Below are 27,064 nucleotides of genomic sequence, written 5' to 3' on the forward strand. Positions count from 1 at the left end.
CACCTCATTTGGCCGCCTTTCGTTCCAGTTCTCTGCTGCCTGTGACTGGAACGAATTGCAAAAATCGCTGAAGTTGGAGACTTTTATCTCCCTCACCAACTTCAAACATCTGCTATCTGAGCAGCTAACGGATTGCTGCAGCTGTACATAGTCTATTTAATATTTCATAAATAAACTAAAGTAAGAAATAAAAGAGCAACAATAAATAACAATAACAAGGCTATATAGGGTAGAGGTCGACCGATTATGATTTTAACGCCGATACCGATTATTGGAGGCCCAAATAAAGCCGCTACCGATTAATCAGACTATATATATATATATATATATATATCATATATATATACATATATATACATATGTACACATATACATATACATAATATATAATATATTTTATATATATATTTTATATATTATATATTATATATGTATATAATATATATATTTTATATATTTTATATATATATATATATATATATGTGTGTGTGTGTGTGTGTGTGTGTGTGTGTGTGTAATAATGACAATTACAACAATACTGAATGAACACTTATTTTAACTTAATATAATACATCAATAAAATCTATTTAGTCTCAAATAAATAATGAGGCATGTTCAATTTGATTTAAATAATGCAAAAAGAACGTGTTGGAGAAGAAAGTAAAAGTGAGTACCAGGCGGTAATACGGACACCGTAACAGCGCTAGTCCTATAGATTGTTGGAGAGTTTTTTATTTTATTATTTTTATTTCACCTTTATTTAACCAGGTAGGCTAGTTGAGAACAAGTTCTCATTTACAACTGCGACCTGGCCAAGATAAGGCATAGCAGTGTGAACAGACAACACAGAGTTACACATGGAGTAAACAATTAACAAGTCAATAACAGTAGAAAAAAGGGGAGTCTATATATACATTGTGTGCAAAAGGCATGAGAAGGTAGGCAAATAATTACAATTATGCAGATTAACACTGGAGTGATAAATGATCAGATGGTTATGTACAGGTAGAGATATAGGTGTGCAAAAGAGCCGAAAAATAAATAAATAAAAACAGTATGGGGATGAGGTAGGTGAAAATGGGTGGGCTATTTACCAATAGACTATGTACAGCTGCAGCGATCGGTTAGCTGCTCAGATAGCAGATGTTTGAAGTTGGTGAGGGAGATAAAAGTCTCCAACTTCAGCGATTTTTGCAATTCGTTCCAGTCACAGGCAGCAGAGAACTGGAACGAAAGGCGGCCAAATGAGGTGTTGGCTTTAGGGATGATCAGTGAGATACACCTGCTGGAGCGCGTGCTACGGATGGGTGTTGCCATCGTAACCAGTGAACTGAGATAAGGCGGAGCTTTACCTAGCATGGACTTGTAGATGACCTGGAGCCAGTGGGTCTGGCGACGAATATGTAGCGAGGGCCAGCCGACTAGAGCATACAAGTCGCAGTGGTGGGTGGTATAAGGTGCTTTAGTGACAAAACGGATGGCACTGTGATAAACTGCATCCAGTTTGCTGAGTAGAGTGTTGGAAGCAATTTTGTAGATGACATCGCCGAAGTCGAGGATCGGTAGGATAGTCAGTTTTACTAGGGTAAGTTTGGCGGCGTGAGTGAATGAGGCTTTGTTGCGGAATAGAAAGCCGACTCTTGATTTGATTTTCGATTGGAGATGTTTGATATGGGTCTGGAAGGAGAGTTTAGAGTCTAGCCAGACACCTAGGTACTTACAGATGTCCACATATTCAAGGTCGGAACCATCCAGGGTGGTGATGCTGGTCAGGCGTGCGGGTGCAGGCAGCGAACGGTTGAAAAGCATGCATTTGGTTTTACTAGCGTTTAAGAGCAGTTGGAGGCCACGGAAGGAGTGCTGTATGGCATTGAAGCTCGTTTGGAGGTTAGATAGCACAGTGTCCAAGGACGGGCCGGAAGTATATAGAATGGTGTCGTCTGCGTAGAGGTGGATCAGGGAATCGCCCGCAGCATGAGAAACATCATTGATATATACAGAGAAAAGAGTCGGCCCGAGAATTGAACCCTGTGGCACCCCCATAGAGACTGCCAGAGGACCGGACAGCATGCCCTCCGATTTGACACACTGAACTCTGTCTGCAAAGTAATTGGTGAACCAGGCAAGGCAGTCATCCGAAAAACCGAGGCTACTGAGTCTGCCGATAAGAATACAGTGATTGACTGAGTCGAAAGCCTTGGCAAGGTCTATGAAGACGGCTGCACAGTACTGTCTTTTATCGATGGCGGTTATGATATCGTTTAGTACCTTGAGCGTGGCTGAGGTACACCCGTGACCGGCTCGGAAACCAGATTGCACAGCGGAGAAGGTACGGTGGGATTCAAGATGGTCAGTGACCTGTTTGTTGACTTGGCTTTCGAATACCTTAGATAGGCAGGGCAGGATGGATATAGGTCTGTAACAGTTTGGGTCCAGGGTGTCGCCCCCTTTGAAGAGGGGGATGACTGCGGCAGCTTTCCAATCCTTGGGGATCTCAGACGATATGAAAGAGAGGTTGAACAGGCTGGTAATAGGGGTTGCGACAATGGCGGCGGATAGTTTCAGGAATAGAGGGTCCAGATTGTCAAGCCCAGCTGATTTGTACGGGTCCAGGTTTTGCAGCTCTTTCAGAACATCTGCTATCTGGATTTGGGTAAAGGAGAACCTGGAGAGGCTTGGGCGAGTAGCTGCGGGGGGGGGGGGGGGGGGGGGGAGCTGTTGGCCGAGGTTGGAGTAGCCAGGCGGAAGGCATGGCCAGCCGTTGAGAAATGTTTGTTGAAGTTTTCGATAATCATGGATTTATCGGTGGTGACCGTGTTACCTAGCCTCAGTGCAGTGGGCAGCTGGGAGGAGGTGCTCTTGTTCTCCATGGACTTCAGTGTCCCAGAACTTTTTGGAGTTGGAGCTACAGGATGCAAACTTCTGCCTGAAGAAGTTGGCTTTAGCTTTCCTGACTGACTGTGTGTATTGGTTCCTGACTTCCCTGAACAGTTGCATATCGCGGGGACTATTCGATGTTAGTGCAGTCCGCCACAGGATGTTTTTGTGCTGGTCGAGGGCAGTCAGGTCTGGAGTGAACCAGGGGCTATATCTGTTCTTAGTTCTGCATTTTTTGAACGGAGCATGCTTATCTAAAATGGTGAGGAAGTTACTTTTAAAGAAAGACCAGGCATCCTCAACTGACGGGATGAGGTCAATGTCCTTCCAGGATACCCGGGCCAGGTCGATTAGAAAGGCCTGCTCACAGAAGTGTTTTAGGGAGCGTTTGACAGTGATGAGGGGTGGTCGTTTGACTGCGGCTCCGTAGCGGATACAGGCAATGAGGCAGTGATCGCTGAGATCCTGGTTGTAGACAGCGGAAGTGTATTTGGAGGGCCAGTTGGTCAGGATGACGTCAATGAGGGTGCCCTTGTTTACAGAGTTAGGGTTGTACCTGGTGGGTTCCTTGATGATTTGAGTGAGATTGAGGGCATCTAGCTTAGATTGTAGGACTGCCGGGGTGTTAAGCATATCCCAGTTTAGGTCACCTAACAGAACAAACTCTGAAGCTAGATGGGGGGCGATCAATTCACAAATGGTGTCCAGGGCACAGCTGGGAGCTGAGGGGGGTCGGTAGCAGGCGGCAACAGTGAGAGACTTATTTCTGGAGAGAGTAATTTTCAAAATTAGTAGTTCGAACTGTTTGGGTATGGACCTGGAAAGTATGACATTACTTTGCAGGCTATCTCTGCAGTAGACTGCAACTCCTCCCCCTTTGGCAGTTCTATCTTGACGGAAGATGTTATAGTTGGGTATGGAAATCTCAGAATTTTTGGTGGCCTTCCTGAGCCAGGATTCAGACACGGCAAGGACATCAGGGTTAGCAGAGTGTGCTAGAGCAGTGAGTAAGACACACTTAGGGAGGAGGCTTCTGATGTTGACATGCATGAAACCAAGGCTTTTTCGATCACAGAAGTCAACAAATGAGGGTGCCTGGGGACATGCAGAGTGACTTCCTAACTTGAGCAGGTTGTTCTGGTCAGTCCGGCAGGTTGTATATGAGGTAGGAAATCCTCCCCTTACGCTGTCAAATCAAATTTGATTTGTCACACACACATTTTTAGCAGATGTTATTGCAGGTGTAGTGAAATGGTTGTAGGTATATATCTAGGTATATAGACTGTTGATTAGACTTGAATCCTCTGAGTGTGTACCAACCAGGTGCAGTTATTTCTCCTTGTCTGAGTAATATGCAGGATATGTTCTCTGTCGTCTCCGAGTGGCACATGGCTTATTTCTGTCTGTCTGGGTTACAGATAAATTGAGTTTCAGGTTGTTTGAGTGTCTGCCCGCTCAGTGAGACAGACAGATGGCAGTGTTCTTCTCACGTTGTTTATATCCAGATACAGACATGACTTCAGTTTTGACCCCATTCGTTTTCCCCAGACAACAGATGGACTGTATTTGAGAACTTGTGAATTTGTCATCGGCTCTAACTCACCAGAATGAATTCTGTGAAATATTACTAATGTGGTGCGGTCACGTCTGTGTCTTGGCTTCATGGAAAATAACTAAGTAGTTGTATTTCCTTTGTTCTCATCCACATCTTATACTGATCTCACCCTCTATTCTCCCAGGTGTAGACATACCCCCCACACTGCCGGCCAAGATGGTGGCCCTGTCCCTGAAGATCTGCGTCTGCCAGTGCAACCTGGTGAAGACCATGCAGTTTGAGCCGTCCACGGCCGTCTACGACGCCTGCAGAATCATCAGAGAGAGGGTTCCCGAAGCCCAGACTGGACAAGGTACACTCACAAGACACAGACATACAAGCGACACAGGCCACGTTCAAATTCCTTTATAGACCATCCTTCCTTAAATGGTTAAAGCAAGGGCACCACTTGGCTTTCATCTGTACAGTCATGTCTTAGCACTGAGTACTTCAAGGAAGGGAGAATTTGGAAGAATTAGAATGGTACCTGCCTCTGAACACTAGAAACAAGGGCTTTGAAATGCATCATTCATCCTATTGCTAATGGTAACTTCTATTCCTATTGTCTTCCAGCCTCAGACTACGGTCTGTTCCTTTCTGATGAGGACCCCAGGAAAGGCATCTGGCTGGAGTCAGGAAGAACTCTGGATTATTACATGCTGCGGAATGGGGTAAAAACCTACCTAAAGCATACCTTCTGTAACCCTTAGTAATCTGACCAGTCCTATACTGTAGCGAGGGTTCTCTACTGTAGCGAAGGTTCTTTGTAGTTGTTGCCATGGAGAAAGTATTTAAAGTATAAGATGAATGGTGGTGTTGGTGAATAATGTTGATGGATCACATACCGTAACACACACACACTAACACTATTCTTGATTGAAGTCGGTCCTCAAAGATCACACTCATCAAACATGTGTTCATAGGGTGTGTTTTCCATTGGTATTTCCTCTCTAGACAAGTGCTGTGTTTTTAATGCAGGGTGAAGTACCAGACCTGTTGGAATGACAGAGTATGTAGTTCAGAGGAAAGTCTTTTTCATATTTCTGTGTGTGAGAAATGAGAGAGTTGTGGGGAAGGAATAGGCAACCATTAAATTAGATTTTCTGCCCTCTGTTCATCCCTCTCTCCTTCGACTGGCTAAATGTTTGATCACTCGCTCAACTTTTCGCCACAGTCACAGTTTATCTTTTGCTCTCCCTCCCTCTCAGGATATCCTTGATTACAAGAAGAAACAGAGGCCATTGAAGATCAAGATGCTGGATGGAGCTGTGAAAACCATCATGGTGGACGACTCCAAAACAGTGGGAGAGCTGCTAGTGACGATATGCAGTAGAATAGGTGAGTGGTCCATTATTTGTAAAAACATCTATTATAGGAAAGCTTGTGAGTTGAGATTGTCTCAAAGTGATGATTTGCAGTAGAATGTGAGTCTGCTTCCTTTTGTACTGCAATTAATTCCCCTTAACAATTAACCTGGATTACATGATTTGTTTTAACACCTGTCATAGGAGAGCCAGTGGTTTGAGGTTGTCTGAAAGCTTTCCCCTGTGATTTCAGGAATCACCAACTACGAGGAGTACTCTCTGATCCAGGAGGTAATGGAGGAGAAGAAGGAAGATGGGACGGGCACCCTGAAGAAAGACAGGACTCTGCTCCGAGACGAGAGGAAGATGGAGAAACTCAAAGCCAAGCTTCACACAGACGACGACTGTGAGTTTAGGCCAACTTGACATATTATTTTTAACACCTAGTGAAGCGTAGGGCCTCAGTTGAGGCTAAACATCTTTAGCAGACGCTCTTATCCAGAGAAATTGGGTGTTAAGTGCCTTGCTCAAGGGCACATCAACAGAATGTTCACCTTGTCAGCTTGGGGATTCGAACCAGCGACCTTTCAGTTACTGGCCAATGCTCTTAATCATGAGGCTACCTACCATCTCTACAAATTGCCACTAGTTCTGGGAACATGTTGATGCTGAAGCCAATTTAATTTCCCTTATGGTCATTTAAAAAAATAATTGAACCAAGTTGATCATTTGAGCCAAATATGTTTTGAATAAATTTATCAGTAACAGGATTATTTAGTTAGCTAACTTGCATCTGCTATCCTTAAGTATTGCTGTCATCTGTTCTGAAAATACATGTTGATACATATGCCTGTTTCATAAGAGTTAGAAGCAGTATTATTTCCCGGTTATTGATTTGACATACATTTTTGGTTAAGGTATTATTTTAAGGTTGAGTTGGATGCTGTGGTTGCACATCAAATTGTATGTTCCTCCTTTTTCCTGAGCGGTGGTGTCCATTTCTCATGTGCTGTAGGCAATAGACGTCTGTCTTTGCCTGCTGTGAAGTGTTCAGTCATACAGACCAGGGCAGCTCCTCTCCAGCCTCTAGATATTGGCACATCCATCAAACTGATGGGCAGCTTTACACCACTATTGACATTATCACTACCCCCTTTCAGGGGAACACTGACGCCAACATGGATTTTGGTTTTACAAAATATTGAGTTACCCCTTGGGTTGACTATAATGGAAAGAATTATGGTTAGATATTTAAGTTTATTGAGAATGTCAGAATCTGTGCATTTACGAGTTAATATCAATGTGTGTGTGTTTAGTGAACTGGCTTGACCACAGCAGAACGTTCCGTGAGCAGGGGGTGGAGGAGACCGAAACTCTTCTGCTCAGGAGGAAGTTCTTCTACTCAGACCAGAACGTGGACTCACGAGACCCGGTCCAGCTCAACCTGCTCTACGTCCAGGTCTGACCCTCACCGCGGTCTCTCCCCTCCTTCTGCTTTTAACACATCTCTGTCCTTTCCACTTCCCTCTCTCCTACTCTTTCTTACTCTCTCTTTTCATCCTTCCCTCCTCAATAACTCTTTCACTCTCCCTCACTCTCTCCCGCCCCTCTTCTTCCCTCTTTCCTCTCCCATGCCTTCTCCTCTGTTGTACTTGCCCTGCATAGTAGTCAGCAATTAAGCTCTTCACCAGAAACATGCTTCATGGATGAATGTTGATGGATAGAGAACATCTGTTATTCCATATTTTTGTTGCCTTTTATAAGAATAATAGAACACACACAGACAGAGCTGGTGCTTCACACTGATGTGCCTCATTATCACCACCACAATGATTACTGCCTCAAGGTGTGTGTACGCATGTATATTTTCCTGCATTTCTAAATCATTTGTCAGTGCATTTGCGATGTATTGTATTTTGATGTATGCAGCTGGCATATTGCATTTGTGTCATTGTCAAGTCATGGTGGGACTGGGACCCTATTCCCTTGTCTGCTGACAGTGTCCTCTTCTGTGTGACATTTGGTCCCAGGGGTCCTGCCTAGTCTTTAACACACCTCTCCTCTTCCTCATAAGGACTAAAGCACCACTTCCATTGCTAGTCATGTTGTGCTGTCTGTGTGTAATTACCTGTTGTTGTAGTGTATGTAAATGGCTGTGAGAGATGGTTCAGCCAGATAAAGGATCTGGTTCAATAAGTAGGTATATGAGACTCAGCAGACTCTCTGTTCTGGGCTCATTATTCTCTGTATGAGAGTTGTCTCAATCAGGCTGATGGGGCTGTACAACATTAAGGGATCAGGGTTGAGATGAGGTCATTAGAGGTACTAGTGTTAGACGTCTTTTGTTTTGATAGGTCACCATGGTTGTGAACAGTTCCATCATTTCAGGAAGTGAATTGTTTCCCAGTCAAGAATGTAAAGAAACTGGAGTCAGCCGCTCCATATTACTAGTGATATATTGGGTTTCATCTTCATCTCTTACCATTCCAGAATGAAAACATCCGTGGAGAACTTTGAGTGGCACGCGTCTCTTATGACGGTGATTATATTAAATGTGTGTGTGTTTATCTCTCTCCCAGGCACGAGATGACATCCTAAATGGTTCTCACCCTGTGTCCTTCGACAAGGCCTGTGAGTTTGCAGGGATTCAGGCTCAGATCCAGTTTGGACCGCACATAGAACACAAACACAAGCCTGGATTCCTAGAGTAAGCTTCACTTCCTTCTGAAGACTACTTTAACTTTACATAAGGCGAAGGGAAAGTGGGATACCTAGTCCGTTGTACAACTGAATGCATTCAACTGAAATGTGTCTTCTGCCTTTAACCCGACCCCTCTGAATCAGGGGAAGGATGATGATGAACATGGTGATGTTGATTTTTATCATGAAGGTGATGCTATTCAATACAAAGAAGACATATTGCTGGAAGGAATGTATTACTTCAGGGTACTGATAGAAATCTGTTATTTGTTTTCATAATACAACAATTCCTCACCATATTAAATGGGGTTTAAACCAGCAGACTTTTCATGGTTTTATGTATGAACTCTCAACCTGTACCTACCTGTAATCTATTTTAGCCTCAAGGAGTTTCTACCTAAAGAATATATCAAGCAGCGAGGGAATGAAAAGAAAATCTTTCAGGTTGGTCCAGTTTGTTTATGAATCTTATAGAAGTAGATATTGGGGCGGCAGGTAGCCTAGTGGTTAGAGCGTTGGGCCAGTAACCAAAAGGTTGCTAGATTGTTCTGCCCCTGAACAAGGAAGTTACCCACTGTTCCTAGGCCGTCATTGTACCTAAGAATTTGTTCTTAACCGACTTGTCTAGTTAAATAAAATAGCAACATTTTTTATCTTCAAATAATTTACTTGTTTCTGAATTAATAGGGCTGTTCTTATGCACGACACAACGCAGAGCACCCCATCGTGCCTTACTGCTTTAATATATTCTATTCTATTTTCAAACTCTCAGGACCACAAGAACTGTGGTGAGATGACAGAGATAGAAGCTAAAGTAAAGTACGTGAAGCTAGCCAGGTCCCTAAGGACATACGGAGTGTCTTTCTTCCTGGTGAAGGTAAGATTGTGTGTGTGTGTGTGTGTGTGTGTGTGTGAAGCACTAGCAGGTGCAGAAATGAGTGGGTTACAGCTGAATATCAGTAGCTTTTCATGTTGTTGCAACACCAAGGCCTCGTTGCACTCTTTCATATCAGAGGAATTTCTTCTCTTTGGAGTGGACAGAATCCAATCCCACCTGAGCATTAGGTTTAAGACCAACCAGATGACTGAAATATGCTCATCTGGCTTCTACCAAACTACACGTTTCCTAGCCTGGTCCCTGATCTATTTGAGTTGGCTAATACAGTACAAATAAGACCAAGTACCAGGCTAGAAAAACTGACCGCATCATTATTCAGACTCCAGAGTCACACTTTCCTAGTTAAGATATAGCAGAGCAACACAGGGCAGTGTGGTAATGATTTGAATTAATTAGACTGAGGAAATATTGCAAGTTTCATAGTTTTTGGCGCACCCATTAATATTATGTAGATATGAGCTAAACAAAACTGTTAGACACATTTCTTACAAATGCTTCATATCTGGATATAGACGTTAAAGCAATACATAGAAGTGATGAACAATAAACCTTTTGATTCAAACACATCCCACAGTGGTTTATGAGAAGGTAATATGAAGTCATAGTTGATGGATTTAAATGACTCTGGTTAAGCTGGTAGAACTGTAGCACAGCAGTGAACACTAACTTACTCCCATCATCATCACCTTTGTGAGGTTCATTGTGTTCCTGGAAAGTAACCGTGTGCCTGCAGCCTGTGCACTGGAGTGTGGCGTAATGATTACTTCCCTGTGAGCAGGGAGAGAGAGCGCGAGGGGAGGAGACAGAGCAAGCACCTGGAGAGTTAACTAGTGGTTTCTGGCTGTACCTCTGCCAGGCAGGGTCTGTCCTTTTACTGCAGCCCCCACAGGGAGATAGGAGGGGCCTCCCCTGGCCCTCACCCTCTCCAGCTCCCCTGGTCCCCCCTGCCCGTCACCCCTCCAGTTCACCTGGTCCCCCGGCCCTCATCCCTCCAGTTCCCTGTTAACCCCAGCCCTGTGGCCCTCAACCCTCCAGTTCCCCTGTTAACCCCAGCCCTGTGGCCCTCAACCCTCCAGTTCCCGTTAACCCCAGCCCCCCGGTCCTGATCCCTCCAGTTCCCGTTAACCCCAGCCCCCCGGTCCTGACCCCTCCAGTTCCCGTTAACCCCAGCTCCCCGGTCCTGACCCCTCCAGTTCCCCTGGCTCCCCTGGCCCTCACCCCTCCAGAGCCCATAGAGACCCACTCCACCAGCAAGCAGTGTTGAGCAACTCTTAAACACTCCTCACCTCTGTCCCTGAGTCACTCCCAATCAACTCTCCTCTCTCTCTCTGATCATTCAGAAAAGCCACATGAGACAGAGGGAGAAGGATGCCAGTCCATGATTCTTGATGGATTAGACATATTAGGGACTATCTTAACCGTTCATGTGAAAATGAAGTTTAATGAGGTTTTGGTTGCTTATTTCACTCTGTTCTCTAATGAAGCTTTATTGCTTTTTATTTTCCATTGTTTTCTATTGACTGTTTGTAATTGTATTAGAAGATTAATAGTATGAATTTGTTGCGTATTTTCCACTGTTCTCTTAGTGTTAGTTGTTGCTTATTCTTCCATTGTTCCCCAATAAGGTTTTGTTGCTTATTCTTCATCATTCTCCAATAGGTTTTTGTTGCTTAATATTTCCCATTGTTCTGTCACACTGTTTTATAGGAGAAGATGAAGAGTAAGAATAAGCTGGTCCCCAGGCTGTTGGGGATAACCAAAGAGTCAGTGATGAGGTTGGAGGAGAAGACCAAAGACGTGGTGCAGGAGTGGCCCCTCACCACTGTAAAGAGATGGGCCGCCTCGCCCAAGAGCTTCACCCTGGTGAGAACCCCAGCGTGTGTGTGTGTGTGTGTGTGTGTGTGTCTGGTAAGACTCCCTTCCTCAGTGCTGCCGCCTCCACTTCCTATAGTCCACTAGAAGACTGACAGGGTCCACAGAGACCTCTTGTATATTTTATACGCAAACACCAATCCATTATCTGCCCTCTAACATGTATGTCTGTTGTGCTGTATTTCTTAGGTAGATTACACATAGACTCTCAGTAAATGAAATGTTCATCTGAATGTTTCTCTTCTCATAAACAATTAGTATGAAGACTCTTCTCTTCACTCATTCAATTGTTCAACTTAATATATTGAACAAACCCCCCTTTGTCTTGCCTGCCAATGACTGCCCTTTGTGACTTTACTAAGAGTCAGTGACTAAAGAAATGCCTAATCTAGAAGATCTCTTTTTGTAGACATGCCGTCTTTACCAACACTCAATTGAATTAATCCTCTCTGTGTTGGTACAGTTCAGGAATGTTCCCTCTGTGTCCCAAATGTTCCCTCTGCACCATATTCCCTTTAAAGTGCTCTACTTTTGACCGGAGGGAATAGGGTGCCATCTGGCATGCAACCTCTGTACCTTGAAGCTGTTGGAAATTAAGCTGTACCTTTTGGTGAATGCTTTGAAATATATTCCTAGAATTTTATTCAACCAATCATGCGTATTCCTTTGTGGGGATCCTTTCATCCATTTTCAAACCCCTGTTGGCAGGGTCAGATCAGTTTCATATTCTAAAAGATAAGGAATATAGAAGGATATTCTATGGAATGTCTCCTGATATTTAATGTCCGAAGTGATTTTCTTCTTTCCCCACACAGATTCTTCCATGTGAAGTGTGCCTTTATATGACAACTGTAATTGGTTTAATCTGACAGTGGCTACAGCCTGCTAGCAGTTTGATGTCTAGGCTCCAGCAGCTCAATGTCTGGCGTCTGTTATAAATAACTTATTCCATACGTTCACATGAATCCCCACCCACTGAGCCAATTCCTCTATGTAAACTCATTCCATACGTTCACATGAATCCCCGCCCACTGAGCCAAGTCCTCTATGTAAACTCATTCCATACGTTCACATGAATCCCCGCCCACTGAGCCAAGTCCTCTATGTAAACTCATTCCATACGTTCACATGAATCCCCACACACTGAGCCAAGTCCTCTATGTAAACTCCTTCCATACATTCACATGAATCGCCACACACTGAGCCAAGTCCTCTATGTAAACTCATTCCATACGTTCACATGAATCCCCACACACTGAGCCAAGTCCTCTATGTAAACTCATTCCATACGTTCACATGAATCCCCACACACTGAGCCAAGTCCTCTATGTAAACTCATTCCATACGTTCACATGAATCCCCACACACTGAGCCAAGTCCTCTATGTAAACTCATTCCATACGTTCACATGAATCCCCACACACTGAGCCAAGTCCTCTATGTAAACTCATTCCATACGTTCACATGAATCCCCGCCCACTGAGCCAAGTCCTCTATGTAAACTCATTCCATACGTTCACATGAATCCCCACACACTGAGCCAAGTCCTCTATGTAAACTCATTCCATACGTTCACATGAATCCCCACACACTGAGCCAAGTCCTCTATGTAAACAAATTACAAGCGAAGCCACTGCAGTGGTTGGGATCTTGCTTTGAATGTTATTCCAGTGTGAGATGCAGCATTTGTCATGAACCTCTGTGTGTTATTCAAGTGTGAGATGCAGCATTTGTCATGAACCTCTGTGTTATTCCAGTGTGAGATGCAGCATTTGTCATGAACCTCTGTGTGTTATTCCAGTGTGAGATGCAGCATTTGGCCTGTGTTTGACTGTTGTAGGATGCCTCTGGTGGGGAGGTATAGGATTTGGTATGAAGCCGTGTGTGTTTGCCTCTGGTAGGGAGGTATAGGATTTGGTATGAAGCCATGTGTGTTTGCCTCTGGTAGGGATGTATAGGATTTGGTATGAAGCCATGTGTGTTTGCCTCTGGTAGGGATGTATAGGATTTGGTATGAAGCCATGTGTGTTTGCCTCTGGTAGGGATGTATAGGATTTGGTATGAAGCTGTGTGTGTTTGCCTCTGGTAGGGAGGTATAGGATTTGGTATGAAGCCATGTGTGTTTGCCTCTGGTAGGGATGTATAGGATTTGGTATGAAGCTGTGTGTGTTTGCCTCTGGTAGGGAGGTATAGGATTTGGTATGAAGCCATGTGTGTTTGCCTCTGGTAGGGATGTATAGGATTTGGTATGAAGCCATGTGTGTTTGCCTCTGGTAGGGATGTATAGGATTTGGTATGAAGCCATGTGTGTTTGCCTCTGGTAGGGATGTATAGGATTTGGTATGAAGCCATGTGTGTTTGCCTCTGGTAGGGATGTATAGGATTTGGTATGAAGCCGTGTGTGTTTGCCTCTGGTAGGGATGTATAGGATTTGGTATGAAGCCATGTGTGTTTGCCTCTGGTAGGGATGTATAGGATTTGGTATGAAGCCGTGTGTGTTTGCCTCTGGTAGGGAGGTATAGGATTTGGTATCATCCTCTGTTTGTCTGTCTGTTGTGGGCTTTTGTAATAGTCCGGTATAAAATGCTATATTTGGTATGGACCTCTGCTGTAGGATTTTGGGGAGTACCAGGAGAGCTACTACTCAGTCCAGACCACTGAGGGAGAACAAATCTCTCAGCTCATCGCTGGATACATCGACATCATCCTCAAAAAGGTGTGTAGGAAACCCTTTCCCATCGCAGCTAGATTATCCACTTGTTAAAGTGAGGGACACTGCTTCTAGAAAACATCAATACTCCCATGCATGTCCAAATAGTTATGCCTAAACCTACCTGCCAATCACTGTGTTGCCTTTTAGAGATGGAATAGCCATTGTCACCTTTGATCCAAATGTCACTTTGTGAATTTCTCTCTCTTTGTCTCTGTCTCTGTAGAAGCAAAGTAAAGACCGTTTTGGTTTAGAAGGAGATGAAGAATCCACCATGCTGGAAGAATCCGTCTCCCCTAAGAAGTATGTGAACTGTTATATAATGCTCAGCAACACACACTAGTAGTGTCCTACAGACCAGGGTTGTGTTCATTAGGGCATGCAACAGAAAACATTTAAAATGAAAAAGAGGGTTTATTATTGGAGAGATCCAGGTAGTCTCGACTGTTTTTGTCTGTTCAGTGGCTAATGAAGCCAACATGGCCTCAGTCCCATTTTATGTTCCAGCTATAATGTATAGATCTCTTAAATACACCTACTCATGAACTCTTCCCCATCAGTGAGGATAGTATTGTCCCTTAGGATCAACTTCCTCTGTTGGAGTTTCTCTTTTTCTCCGTTCTCTCCGTCCGGATAAACAACATTTTTATCTGGACTTCCCTAATTACACGCGTATTAGTCCCTTTATCTACATAGAGCTGTCGTTAAATTACGTAAGCTGTTTTCCTGTCTAGTCTCAATTGATGTTTCCGTTCCTGTACTGAGGGAATATTGGCCTTGGTAGTGTCCCAAATGGCTCCCTATTTAGTGCATTACTTTTGGCCAGAGCCCTCTGTGCCCTGATCAAAAGTAGCACACTAATTAGGGAATAGGGTGCCATTTGAGACGCAGACCTTGTTGTTCCCTTATCTGGGCCAGTCAGTGTGGAGGATAGCATAGAGGGCCTAAGGGAAGACACAGGCATTAATACTGCAAACTCACAGGAAACCAAACCTGGAAGGCTTCGTCTGAAGAATAACAGAGTCTTGTTCCTGGAAGAACACAATGAAGGTTTGATGTCGGCCGTGGTTCCTGTTAGCACCACACACACACACACACACACACACACACACCGAGTCTGGCAAACAGACACCACCATCCTTCGATAGTTGGACCACCTGTGGATGGGAAAGGTGATGCTGAAATGCTATCGATAATTATGTGATGAATATTAATTATCACATATGAGTTTTTTCGAAAATCATGCACAGACCATTGTTAATTCATGTAGAATTTGTCTGTTTATCTGCGTGTTTCCAGGTCGACGATCCTGCAGCAGCAGTTTAACCGTGTGGGTCGTGTGGAGCATGGCTCTGTGGCTCTACCAGGGGTGATCAGGTCTGGCTCTATAGGAGCAGAGTCTCTCAGCATGGGCACCATGCCTTCTGCACAGCAACAGGTCATCATGGGACAGATGCACCGAGGACACATGCCACCACTGGTGAGAGCAGGAATGCAATGTTACACGTTCTCACACACACACACACACACACACACACACACACACACACACACACACACACACTTTCTCCCCCTCTTCTTTCTGTTTCTCTCTCCCCCTCTTCTTTCTCTCTCTCTCTCTCTCACACACATCCTCTTTTAATATGTATCTCTCTCTCTCCATCTCAAATCTCTATACGTGTTTAGTAGATATTAATCATGTCTGTGTTTATTCTCTCCAGAGCTCGGCCCAGCAGGCCCTGATGGGGACCATCAACACCAGTATGCAGGCAGTACAGCAGGCACAGGCTGATCTGGGGGAGGTGGACAACCTGCCTCCTCTGGGACAGGACATGGTGTGGAGACACACACACACACACACACACACTTGTCTCCACTGGGACAGGACATGTTGAGGAGGACATATAACAGCATACTGACCGTCACACACAGACAAGCACACACAGCACTCAGTTAATTTCACGCCCTATTAGCTTATAATTAAGTTGTTAATACTCTTAAAGCTTCTGATCCAAATCTTTACATTTTATTTTCTGACGTTTGATTTTTATGCTTAACGGCATGTTTAATGTATGTACATAACTCCCCTTAAAATAAATGTAACTAGGTCTTATGCTCACCCTAGTGCTCTTCCCTCAATGCCATTCTCCCTGCTTCAGCTCCTAGATCACCATTCATCCTCCAACTCCCATCCTGACTTTCTGATGTTTCAGTGTTCTTATTTACTTGTATGTTCTGCAATTCAGCTTTTAGCTGCCAAGTACCACCTTCATGTGATAATTCTGATGAACCAGTACCATCTCTCTCCTCCAGGCGTCCAAGGTGTGGATCCAGAACAAGGTGGATGAGTCCAAACATGAGATCCACTCCCAGGTGGACGCCATCACCGCAGGAACAGCTTCTGTGGTCAACCTCACCGCTGGTACGTGGCTTTGGGATGTCTCAGGAAACAACCATTTTTACAATAAGTTTTTCTTCGTTTTTACGTCTTGTGGTTTTAAATTATTCACACTTTACATTTTTTCAAATTAACGATCTGGTTTTCATTACGTGTAAATCTACAGTAATGGTGAACTGGTATCCATTATAATGTGTACTAGTGGGCCATGCGAGCTGGCAGTATTCTTCATATCATTGGTTTGGTGCCATGCTGAACCCAGCCTAGGGACAGTCGGTGCTTCAACCATCTGTTTCAATATAAGGGGACTTCCCTGCTCTGTTGTCCAGTAGCAATCAGAGAAGAGTGCTGATATAGGATCAGTTTGGCCTTTTAGACCATCGTATAGTGAATAAGATGACATGGACCGGGGGTCCTGATCCTGGACCAGCGCTCTGAGATGCTTTATACGGTCCCTGACCTTTTCCCTTTTATCTAAACGTCTGGTCATTTCCACCAGCAGTCTCATGTCTAAACAGAATGATCTAATGTGACATGCTGAATTGACTGGCTGAGTGTAACATGTGTACAAGTTTGTGACACATACTGGCTCACTGTACTGCACCCTGTTAGGTACCCAGAGGACAGGCCAGAAGGGCTTGAGATGGTTAACTTGGCTCTCTTTATCTCTCTATCTCTGTCTCGTTTTTTCATTCTCCTTCTCTATCCTCTCTGCCTCTTTCCATCCCCACTCTCTTTCACTTTTGCTTACTATACTCTATTCCCTCTCTCTCTGCTCTCTCTCTCTTCCCCTCCCCTCCTTCCTCCCTCCCTCTTATAGGTGACCCGACAGACACAGACTACACTGCAGTGGGTTGTGCCATCACCACCATCTCCTCCAACCTGACAGAGATGTCTAAGGGTGTGAAGCTACTGGCTGCTCTTATAGAGGACGACACAGGCGGGAGCAATGACCTTATGGGTGCCGCTAGGAACCTGGCTGGGGCCGTCTCTGACCTGCTCAAGGCTGTGGAGCCTGCCTCCGGAGAGGTGAGACGGGGCTGGCGGAGGCAGATGCCTCAGCACTGGTCCAGGAGAGCCTAGAGTGTTTACGGCTTTTGTTCCAGCTTAGTGCAAAGCAAGCACACTTGAAACAAAAGCCTGCAGATTGGCCTACTGCGGCTTTCCGTGGCCAGAGTTCTATACCAACAATGCTTTAGCCCAACACCTGTGGTATCTGAAGAGCACATGAGCTAGCTTCTACACATGATTCAATGTTCTAGACTTACTTGGACCTCTCATTAAGTTCCATTGTCCCTGATATAAGGCATTTTATATTCTCTTTAGTAACAGAACCAACATCACAGTTGATCTTTCCCAGTTGTATTGTCTGTAAAGAGAGGGTAACAGAAGGCTGTAGAGTGTGTTAGGTTTGACCTCTGATTGATTGGAGGTGTTTATACTGTACTTATCACTAATGCACCACTGGCCTCAATAATACCAACTGAGCTCCTACTGTATTCATATGGTGGCACTCCTCCCAGTTACAAGGCTTAATTTGATGAATATTTCCCTTTTTTAGGGAGTGTGTCATGTGTTGGCTGTCTATTGTATTCCTGCCCTCATGTCTGAACAGAGACAGATGGCCAGAGAGCGACGGCCAGGCAGAACCATAACAAAATATGGCCATTTGAACTATTCCCCCTTCCTTTGCTGCTGTGTGTTTTGTTCACGTTGAACAAAACAAAGGCTGGTGAGGATAATTCTGCTGTGAATGATTCATCACTGCCATGTTGAATAATGGATTTCACATCTGGAGCGGCAGGGTAGCCTAGTGGTTAGAGCGTTGGACTAGTAACCGAAAGGTAGCAAGTTCAAATCCCGAGCTGACAAGGTACAAATCTGTTCCTACTGTTCCCACTGTTCCTAGGCCGTAAAATAAGAATTTGTTCTTAACTGACTTGCCTAGTTAAATAAATAAAAAATAAACATAGACCTGCACCTGCAGGCCCTGTTCACTATGCTCACAGTGTTCTCTTCAATGCCAGTTGGGATAATAATGTTTTTGGGAGATTCTGTCTTGACAATATGATGTGGATTCAGAAATACAGTAGCTCATCTAAGCTAGTCTGGTGTGTCGACCTTCTGGGACTAAGCGTAGATGCTGAGCCAGCTGTAATTTAGGTCTACCTACCGTAGACCCCACGTGGGCTAACCCTTGTGCCATAGCTATACTCTGACTTCCTGTTCCCTCAGCCCCGTCAGACAGTGCTGAGTGCAGCAGGCAGTATAGGCCAGGCCAGTGGGGACCTGCTGCTTCAGATAGGAGAGAACGAGTCAGACGAGAGGTTCCAGGTAAGAGTTTGTTTATTTTCACTTTTTCTCATTACAACCATTCACATGTGATTCAGACTCAGCACATTTAGAGGGATTATTCTGCAGTTGCACCCAATCTGAATTTCAAGCGTAACCTTTGCTTATTAGAATTTATTAAGAGGGATGGACATAATGGTGATGACCATTTCAGGAGGTGCTGATGATCCTGGCCAAGGCGGTGGCCAACGCGGCAGCCATGATGGTGCTGAAGGCTAAGAACGTGGCCCAGGTGGCAGACGACACGGCCCTACAGAACAGAGTCATCGCTGCTGCCACGCAGTGTGCCCTCTCCACCTCCCAGCTGGTGGCCTGTGCCAAGGTACAACACTGTAGACCTTTCACACACTCCCACTGACATTTCATCATGATGAGAATGATGTGAGAGGGGGAAAGGTTTGTGGCAGTGCTGCGGTGGATAATTCAACAACAGTAGCTATGATTCTTCCACTTCAATAACCCCAGGTAAAGTTCCTAACTTCAATAACCCCAGGTAAAGTTAGTAACTTCAATAACCCCAGGTAAAGTTAGTAACTTCAATAACCCCAGGTAAAGTTACTAACTTCAATAACCCCAGGTAAAGTTAGTAACTTCAATAACCCCAGGTAAAGTTTGTAACTTCAATAACCCCAGGTAAAGTTCCTAACTTCAATAACCCCAGGTAAAGTTTGTAACTTCAATAACCCCAGGTAAAGTTAGTAACTTCAATAACCCCAGGTAAAGTTAGTAACTTCAATAACCCCAGGTAAAGTTAGTAACTTCAATAACCCCAGGTAAAGTTCCTAACTTCAATAACCCCAGGTAAAGTTAGTAACTTCAATAACCCCAGGTAAAGTTTGTAACTTCAATAACCCCAGGTAAAGTTCCTAACTTCAATAACCCCAGGTAAAGTTCCTAACTTCAATAACCCCAGGTAAAGTTAGTAACTTCAATAACCCCAGGTAAAGTTAGTAACTTCAATAACCCCAGGTAAAGTTAGTAACTTCAATAACCCCAGGTAAAGTTCCTAACTTCAATAACCCCAGGTAAAGTTCCTAACTTCAATAACCCCAGGTAAAGTTAGTAACTTCAATAACCCCAGGTAAAGTTAGTAACTTCAATAACCCCAGGTAAAGTTAGTAACTTCAATAACCCCAGGTAAAGTTAGTAACTTCAATAACCCCAGGTAAAGTTAGTAACTTCAATAACCCCAGGTAAAGTTAGTAACTTCAATAACCCCAGGTAAAGTTAGTAACTTCAATAACCCCAGGTAAAGTTAGTAACTTCAATAACCCCAGGTAAAGTTAGTAACTTCAATAACCCCAGGTAAAGTTAGTAACTTCAATAACCCCAGGTAAAGTTTGTAACTTCAATAACCCCAGGTAAAGTTAGTAACTTCAATAACCCCAGGTAAAGTTAGTAACTTCAATAACCCCAGGTAAAGTTAGTAACTTCAATAACCCCAGGTAAAGTTAGTAACTTCAATAACCCCAGGTAAAGTTCCTAACTTCAATAACCCCAAGTAAAGTTAGTAACTTCAATAACCCCAGGTAAAGTTAGTAACTTCAATAACCCCAGGTAAAGTTAGTAACTTCAATAACCCCAGGTAAAGTTAGTAACTTCAATAACCCCAGGTAAAGTTAGTAACTTCAATAACCCCAGGTAAAGTTTGTAACTTCAATAACCCCAGGTAAAGTTCCTAACTTCAATAACCCCAGGTAAAGTTCCTAACTTCAATAACCCCAGGTAAAGTTAGTAACTTCAATAATATCCATGTAGATGTTCAAGTGTTTTTCATCTTAAATGATTTGTTTACTTCATATTTTTTCCTTTGTTTCTCTTTCAACACATTCACTCATTTTTCTCCATCACCCCTTCCTTTCCAGGTGGTGACTGTCACCATCAGTGCTCTGGTGTTCCAGGAGCAGCTGATCTCGCTTCCTCTAACTCTCTATATCCCTCTCTCACTTTCTCCATCTCTCCCTGCAGGTGGTGAGTCCCACCATCAGCTCCCCAGTGTGCCAGGAGCAGCTGATTGAGGCAGGGAAGCTGGTGGACCGCTCAGTGGAGGACTGTGTCCAGGCCTGTCTGTCTGCCACTGTCGACGGGGAGATGCTGAAGCAGGTGAGCGGAGTTGGGGTCAACTCCATCTCAATTTCAGTACAGTTTTCACATATAGAAGCATTGAGGAACATTGAAATGGGTTTGTCAGTGTACTTCCTGAATTGAGACATCCTGCAGGTGAGTTCTGCAGCCAGTGTTGTCGGTCAGGCCCTGGGGGACCTGCTGGAGCACGTATGCCGCTACGCCACCCACGGCGAGCCCATTGGTCGCTACGACCAGGCCACTGACACCATCATGACCGTAACAGAGAGCATCTTCAGCTCCATGGGAGACGCAGGTGAGGAGAGGAGGGAAGGAAGGGGATTCCCTAGGAGTGGTAGTGATGAAGTAGCTAAATACAACTATTAAATTAAATGCCAATAAAGCTTGATTTAATTGTTTAAATTGATGAATGTTTGTTGATATTTAGATTTAAAGCCTCTTGGTGTATAGAAAGTGTCTGCCAGCTACTCTAAAGAACCTCATTCTGTTCTGTACCCAAACTGTTGAAGAATGCTGGCTTTCAGCCAACAGCAAATATGTGGGTTCAAGTCACACCTGACATTAGCCTCAGTTAGTTGAGTATAAAAATGGATTGGAAATAGACTCATTCTCTCTCCCAGGGGAGTGTTGGCAGATTGGCTCGAGTTCTCAATGCTGGCTACCAGATGACTGCAGTTTAAAGCCATGTGTTCTTTAATAGAGAGAATAACTACCCATCTCTTGTCTCCTTGGACTAGCAGGATTTAGTCATACAGTAGCCTAACTTTGTCTGGTTCTCTCTCTCTTGCTCGCTGCCTCGCTCGCTGCCTCGCTCGCTGCCTCGCACGCTGCCTCGCACGCTGCCTCGCACGCTGCCTCGCTCTCTCGCTGCCTCGCTCTCTCGCTGCCTCGCTCTCTCGCTGCCTCGCTCTCTCGCTGCCGCGCTCTCTCTCGCTGACTCTCTCTCGCTGACTCTCTCTCGCTGACTCTCTCTCGCTGACTCTCTCTCGCTGACTCTCTCTCGCTGGCTCTCTCGCTGACGCTCTCTCGCTGACTCTCTCTCTCTCTCTCGCTCGCTGACTCTCTCTCTCTCTCTCGCTCGCTGAATCTCTCTCTCTCTCGCTCGCTGACTCTCTCTCTCTCTCGCTCACTGACTCTCTCTCTCTCTCTCGCTCGCTGACGCTCTCTCTCTCTCTCGCTCGCTGACTCTCTCTCGCTCTCTCTCTCTCGCTGACTCTCTCTCTCTGACTCTCTCTCTCTCGCTGACTCTCTCTCTCTCGCTGACTCTCTCTCTCTCTCGCTGACTCTCTCTAACTCTCGCTGACTCTCTCTCTCGCTGACTCTCTCTCTCGCTGACTCTCTCTCTCTCGCTGACTCTCTCTCTCTCGCTGACTCTCTCTCTCGCTGACTCTCTGTCTCTCTCGCTGACTTTCTCTCTCTCGCTGACTCTCTCTCTCTCGCTGATTCTCTCTCTCGCTGACTCTCTCTCTCGCTGACTCTCTCTCTCTCGCTGACTCTCTCTCTCTCGCTGACTCTCTCTCTCTCTCTCTCTCTCTCTCGCTGACTCTCTCTCTCGCTGACTCTCTCTCTCTCGCTGATTCTCTCTCTCGCTGACTCTCTCTCTCTCTCTCTCGCTGACTCTCTCTCTCTCTCTCTCTCGCTGACTCTCTCTCTCTCGCTGATTCTCTCTCTCGCTGATTCTCTCTCTCGCTGACTCTCTCTCTCTCGCTGACTCTCTCTCTCTCTCTCTCTCTCTCTCTCTCTCTCTCTCTCTCTCGCTGACTCTCTCTCTCTCGCTGATTCTCTCTCTCGCTGACTCTCTCTCTCTCGCTGACTCTCTCTCTCTCTCTCTCTCTCGCTGACTCTCTCTCTCTCGCTGATTCTCTCTCTCGCTGACTCTCTCTCTCTCTCTCGCTGACTCTCTCTCTCTCTCTCTCTCGCTGACTCTCTCTCTCTCTCTCGCTGACTCTCTCTCTCTCTCTGACTCTCTCTCTCTCGCTGACTCTCTCTCTCGCTGACTCTCTCTCTCTCTCTCGCTGACTCTCTCTCTCTCTCTCTCTCGCTGACTCTCTCTCTCTCTCGCTGACTCTCTCTCTCTCTCTCGCTGACTCTCTCTCTCTCTCTCTCTCTCTCGCTGACTCTCTCTCTCTCTCTCTCGCTGACTCTCTCTCTCTCTCTCTCTCGCTGACTCTCTCTCTCTCGCTGACTCTCTCTCGCTGACTCTCTCGCTCTCTCTCTCGCTGACTCTCTCTCTCTCTCGCTGACTCTCTCTCTCTCTCGCTGACTCTCTCTCTCTCTCGCTGACTCTCTCTCTCTCTCTCTCTCGCTGACTCTCTCTCTCTCTCTCTCTCTCTCGCTGACTCTCTATCTCTCTCTCGCTGACTCTCTCTCTCTCTCTCTCTCTCTCTCGCTGACTCTCTCTCTCTCTCTCTCTCTCTCTCTCTCTCTCTCTCTCTCTCTCTCGCTGACCCGCTCTCTCTCGCTGACCCGCTCTCTCTCGCTGACCCGCTCTCTCTCGCTGACCCGCTCTCTCTCGCTCGCACGCTGACCCGCTCTCTCTCGCTCGCACGCTGACCCGCTCTCTCTCGCTCGCACGCTGACCCGCTCTACTTCTACCCATCCCCATCTTTCTCTCCCCTGTCTCCCCTCTCAGGAGAGATGGTTCGGCAGGCCAGGGTCCTGGCTCAGGCCACCTCTGACCTGGTGAATGCCATGCGGTCAGATGCTGAGGTGGAAGTGGATGTTGACAACTCTAAGAAGCTACTTGCTGCAGCTAAACTACTGGCAGACGCCACAGCCAGGATGGTGGAGGCTGCTAAGGTACAGTACGTAATAATGGCTTACTTACTGTGCTAAGCTGTCGGTCAACGACAACCTTTGCCAGTGTATTATTTTTATTTAACCTTTATTTAACTAGGCAACTTCTTATTTACAATTTACATTGACATGCATTTCATGTATGTTTTATATGGTTATCCAAATGGGGTTGTATTGCATTTGATTACATTCATTCAAACCGGAGCTTTTTCAACAGTGCTATTTGGGTGCTTCCTGGTTGTCTAGTTAAATAAGTCTACTTTTATTCAGGCAGTCCACTTGATTCTTCATCTGCTCCTCAGCCTTACAGACAAGTATTAATGTCCCTGCCATCATGAATGCTAAATGGGGCCGTATCTTACAGCTGGTTAGATGCTTTGATTCCACATTAATCACATTATAGCAGCTATCTTTATCACTATCAATGAAGGATTTGCCCAGCCACTGTTTCCTTGGTAACTGTCAGAAAGGGGGGCTGTATTCAACACTATAGCACTACCATAGGCAGCCTAGCAGTTAGAGTGTTGGGCAGGTAACCAAAAGGTGAAATATCTATCGATCTGCCCTTGAGCAATGTACTTAACCCTAATTGCTCCAGGGTTGCCGTCAACATTGGCTGATCCCTGGTTGTAACCCAGGGTCTCGGAGGGGGGGTGAGGGGATATGCACAAAAAATATATATTATACGAGGCTAATATAAGCGTCCTATAATTGATTGATTGAGGGTAGAGAAGGTTTTGCTGAGGCATGGAGAAAGGATTGTGTCAGTAGTGGGGACTCCACAGAAGATGGCAGCTCTTCGTTTGGCTTTCTCTCAAAGCTGTGTGCTGAGAAATCTGGACATTAGCCACGTAGTTTAATTTCAGACACTACTCTGTGTTTCATTTCCAATCCCTTTTATTATTAGAATACGATTGGTTTTCCCTTCAGTGACAATTTCTGATCACACATAAGTGACAGTTAACCTGGCGTACAGGAAGCAGCGAATAGTATCAATGATAGCCTGTACTGGGCTGGCTAACATGACACACTGTTATAAAAAACAGTTTTGCATTTCAAGACTCAATCACATTATTCCCCTCTACTCTTGAGGAATTAGTACTGTAATGTCTCTTCACATTAGTCTGGGCTTACTATAAACATCACCTTGGGGCTGTGGGTGGTATGTTTTTAGTGTGTGTGTGTATTAGAGAGATATAAGATGGCTGCTGTAATGTACTGTGGAGGGTTACATTCAGCAGCAGGTGAGGGAAGCGCCTGGCTGCTTAATTAACTAAATGGCATGGAGGCTTAGGCTCTAGATTCTCTTCATTCCCTCAACAATAGGACGCACAGAGGCTCTTAGGGATATTGGTTTGTGTGAACTGAACCCAGTCACGTACAATCAGAGACAGCTGGAGAGACAGAGAGAGGTAAAGAGAGCTGGAGCCAGAGGAGGAGGTAATGAAAAGGAATCTTGATGTTTCCTCAACAAGTTGTTGATAGATAGACAAAGAAGAGCTGATGTCATTACAAACGGACATGATTACAGTTGGACTCTAGCACTTTCCCTGGATGCATCTCCATCTGCTCCAGTTTAATGATGGATGAGGTGTGTGTGTGTGTGTGTGTGTAACAGGGCGCAGCGGCATACCCAGAGAACGAGGACCAGCAGCAGAGACTGAGGGAGGCGGCTGAGGGGTTGCGCGTGGCCACCAACGCTGCAGCTCAGAACGCCATCAAGAAGAAGCTCATTAACAGGCTAGAGGTCAGTTGGATGAGTCTGGGCTAGGCTGGGCAGAGCCATATATGTACAGTATACCTATGGGTGGCTCCGCGAGTTTGGTGCTAAGGTGGCGTCCCATTAATGGGTTTGCCAAACACAGTATATGGCTCTGGGGCTGAGTAAGCAGGCACTTCCACTTGTGTCTCCTCATCAGAGCTCTTGCTCTACATACACACCACATTGTCAGTCGCATGGAAAACAACAGGCTTTGAGTGAAAGTCTAGAAATAGTATTTTTGATATGCTGTATTATTTTGGGCTTTAGGTTAACGTGCAGAGGTGATTTACATTACCAGAGCTATTATTTTCAGCTGTTGATGTAAACCATGCAAGAACAGTTATATACAGTACAGGACATTACTGAGTGTGTTTGGAGAGCTACAGTGTACTCTGGCTACATTCAACTGTTATAGAAACGTCCTTTCCCTTCCTGTTTACATTCTGAGAAGTCCTTGTAGGTTTTCCTTCATATGAAAGTAGAGACCATCCAGTATCATTCTTCGATCGTCATCCTACTAGCCACTGAAATGTAAAAGGAGCATTTTACATATGACTGTTGAACGCGGAATGAGGGTGAGCTCGGTTTGGTGTTTTGAAAGTGTGTTAAAAAGTTTCTTAGTATCTAGCTACCTTTTGAGTTTGGATCCCGAGACGCAGTTGGCATCAGTTGCTGGGTCTGCTACTCTCTGTCCAGTGATCCTGCCGACCAAGAACGGTTCTGAGGAGCTATTTGGTGTAGCTGCTTGCTAGCTGCCTATCAAGCTAGCGGGGTTGTCTTGAGGGCTTGAACTCAGCCCATGGCTGGGATCACAGATTGTCCCGTGCTTGAGGCTGTCTAGATCCCTGCTGTTTGTTGTTTTCAGTCTTCCCTGCGACCTGCCCTGTCTGGAACTGTGAGGAGTAACAGCGTAACCTACGTTGCTAGGTACCATGACAAAGACCAAAGCCGACAGGAGTACTGTTGAGGACAGTGGTGTCTCTTTTTCACAGGTGAGCGAACAACAACAACAAAAACAATTCTACATGCAGTTATTTCAACAACAAGAAAATGGCTTGTAGTGTTTTGTCCAAATACTAGTGGACTCAACTAATAAAATAATGGACGACCTGACCAGAGAGGTCCAGGACCTGAAGAACAGTTTGCAGGAACAACATGGTTGTGGACGTAATTGCAGAATCGCCACATGAGACCTGGATGGAGTCTGACGACAAAGTGAGGGAAATGATCTCGGAGAAACTGAAGATGGACCACAAAAAGATTTGAGGTGGAGCACGCCCACAGAACTGGAAAACCCACCACCGGCCCAGGTGACAGGCCCGTAGTGGTTCAATTCTTGAGGTTTATTGCCTTATCTTGCTAATCTTACAACATTTGCACACTCTGTAAATAGACTTTTCTATTGTGTTATTGCCTGTAAGTTTATTTATCCTTTGTGTAACTCTGTGGTTTTTGTCACACTGCTTTGCTTTATCTTGGCCAGGTCGCAGTTGTAAATGAGAACTTGTTCTCAACTGGTCTACCTGGTTAAATAAAGGTGAAATTAAAAATACATTTAAAAAAATGCTGTAGCTGTTCTGGAAAGAGCCAAGAACTTGAGAAGAACGTATACTTTCCTCATTGAGGACTATCCTGAAGCTGTGCACCAGAAGAGGAATGAACTTATCTTGGCCATGAAAGCTGCCAGAGAGTGTGGGGACATTACTTACATCCGCT

General features: G+C 45.1%; 1 protein-coding gene across 4 annotated transcripts in view; it reads left to right on the top strand.

The window, feature by feature from the left end:
* Window positions 1–27,064, top strand: part of LOC110526624 (talin-2) — a 130,146-nt gene that overhangs the window by 56,229 nt on the left and 46,853 nt on the right. For all 4 annotated transcript variants that reach the window (XM_090238930.1, XM_090238933.1, XM_090238932.1 and 1 more), the window contains 21 exons: window positions 4,617–4,784; window positions 5,045–5,142; window positions 5,680–5,809; window positions 6,029–6,181; window positions 7,092–7,234; window positions 8,355–8,482; window positions 8,856–8,919; window positions 9,248–9,352; window positions 11,081–11,236; window positions 13,860–13,961; window positions 14,182–14,258; window positions 15,255–15,435; window positions 15,677–15,790; window positions 16,269–16,377; window positions 17,174–17,382; window positions 18,589–18,687; window positions 18,860–19,027; window positions 20,674–20,808; window positions 20,926–21,085; window positions 23,423–23,589; window positions 25,205–25,333. In XM_090238930.1, the coding sequence (XP_090095056.1) occupies window positions 4,649–4,784; window positions 5,045–5,142; window positions 5,680–5,809; window positions 6,029–6,181; window positions 7,092–7,234; window positions 8,355–8,482; window positions 8,856–8,919; window positions 9,248–9,352; window positions 11,081–11,236; window positions 13,860–13,961; window positions 14,182–14,258; window positions 15,255–15,435; window positions 15,677–15,790; window positions 16,269–16,377; window positions 17,174–17,382; window positions 18,589–18,687; window positions 18,860–19,027; window positions 20,674–20,808; window positions 20,926–21,085; window positions 23,423–23,589; window positions 25,205–25,333 (2,763 nt within the window). In that variant the 5' untranslated portion in view covers window positions 4,617–4,648. The remainder of the gene's footprint in view (window positions 1–4,616; window positions 4,785–5,044; window positions 5,143–5,679; window positions 5,810–6,028; window positions 6,182–7,091; window positions 7,235–8,354; window positions 8,483–8,855; window positions 8,920–9,247; window positions 9,353–11,080; window positions 11,237–13,859; window positions 13,962–14,181; window positions 14,259–15,254; window positions 15,436–15,676; window positions 15,791–16,268; window positions 16,378–17,173; window positions 17,383–18,588; window positions 18,688–18,859; window positions 19,028–20,673; window positions 20,809–20,925; window positions 21,086–23,422; window positions 23,590–25,204; window positions 25,334–27,064) is intronic.

Source organism: Oncorhynchus mykiss, chromosome 6 (genome assembly GCF_057628025.1).
Source record: "Oncorhynchus mykiss isolate SJ-2025 chromosome 6, ASM5762802v1, whole genome shotgun sequence".
NCBI lineage: Eukaryota > Metazoa > Chordata > Actinopteri > Salmoniformes > Salmonidae > Oncorhynchus > Oncorhynchus mykiss.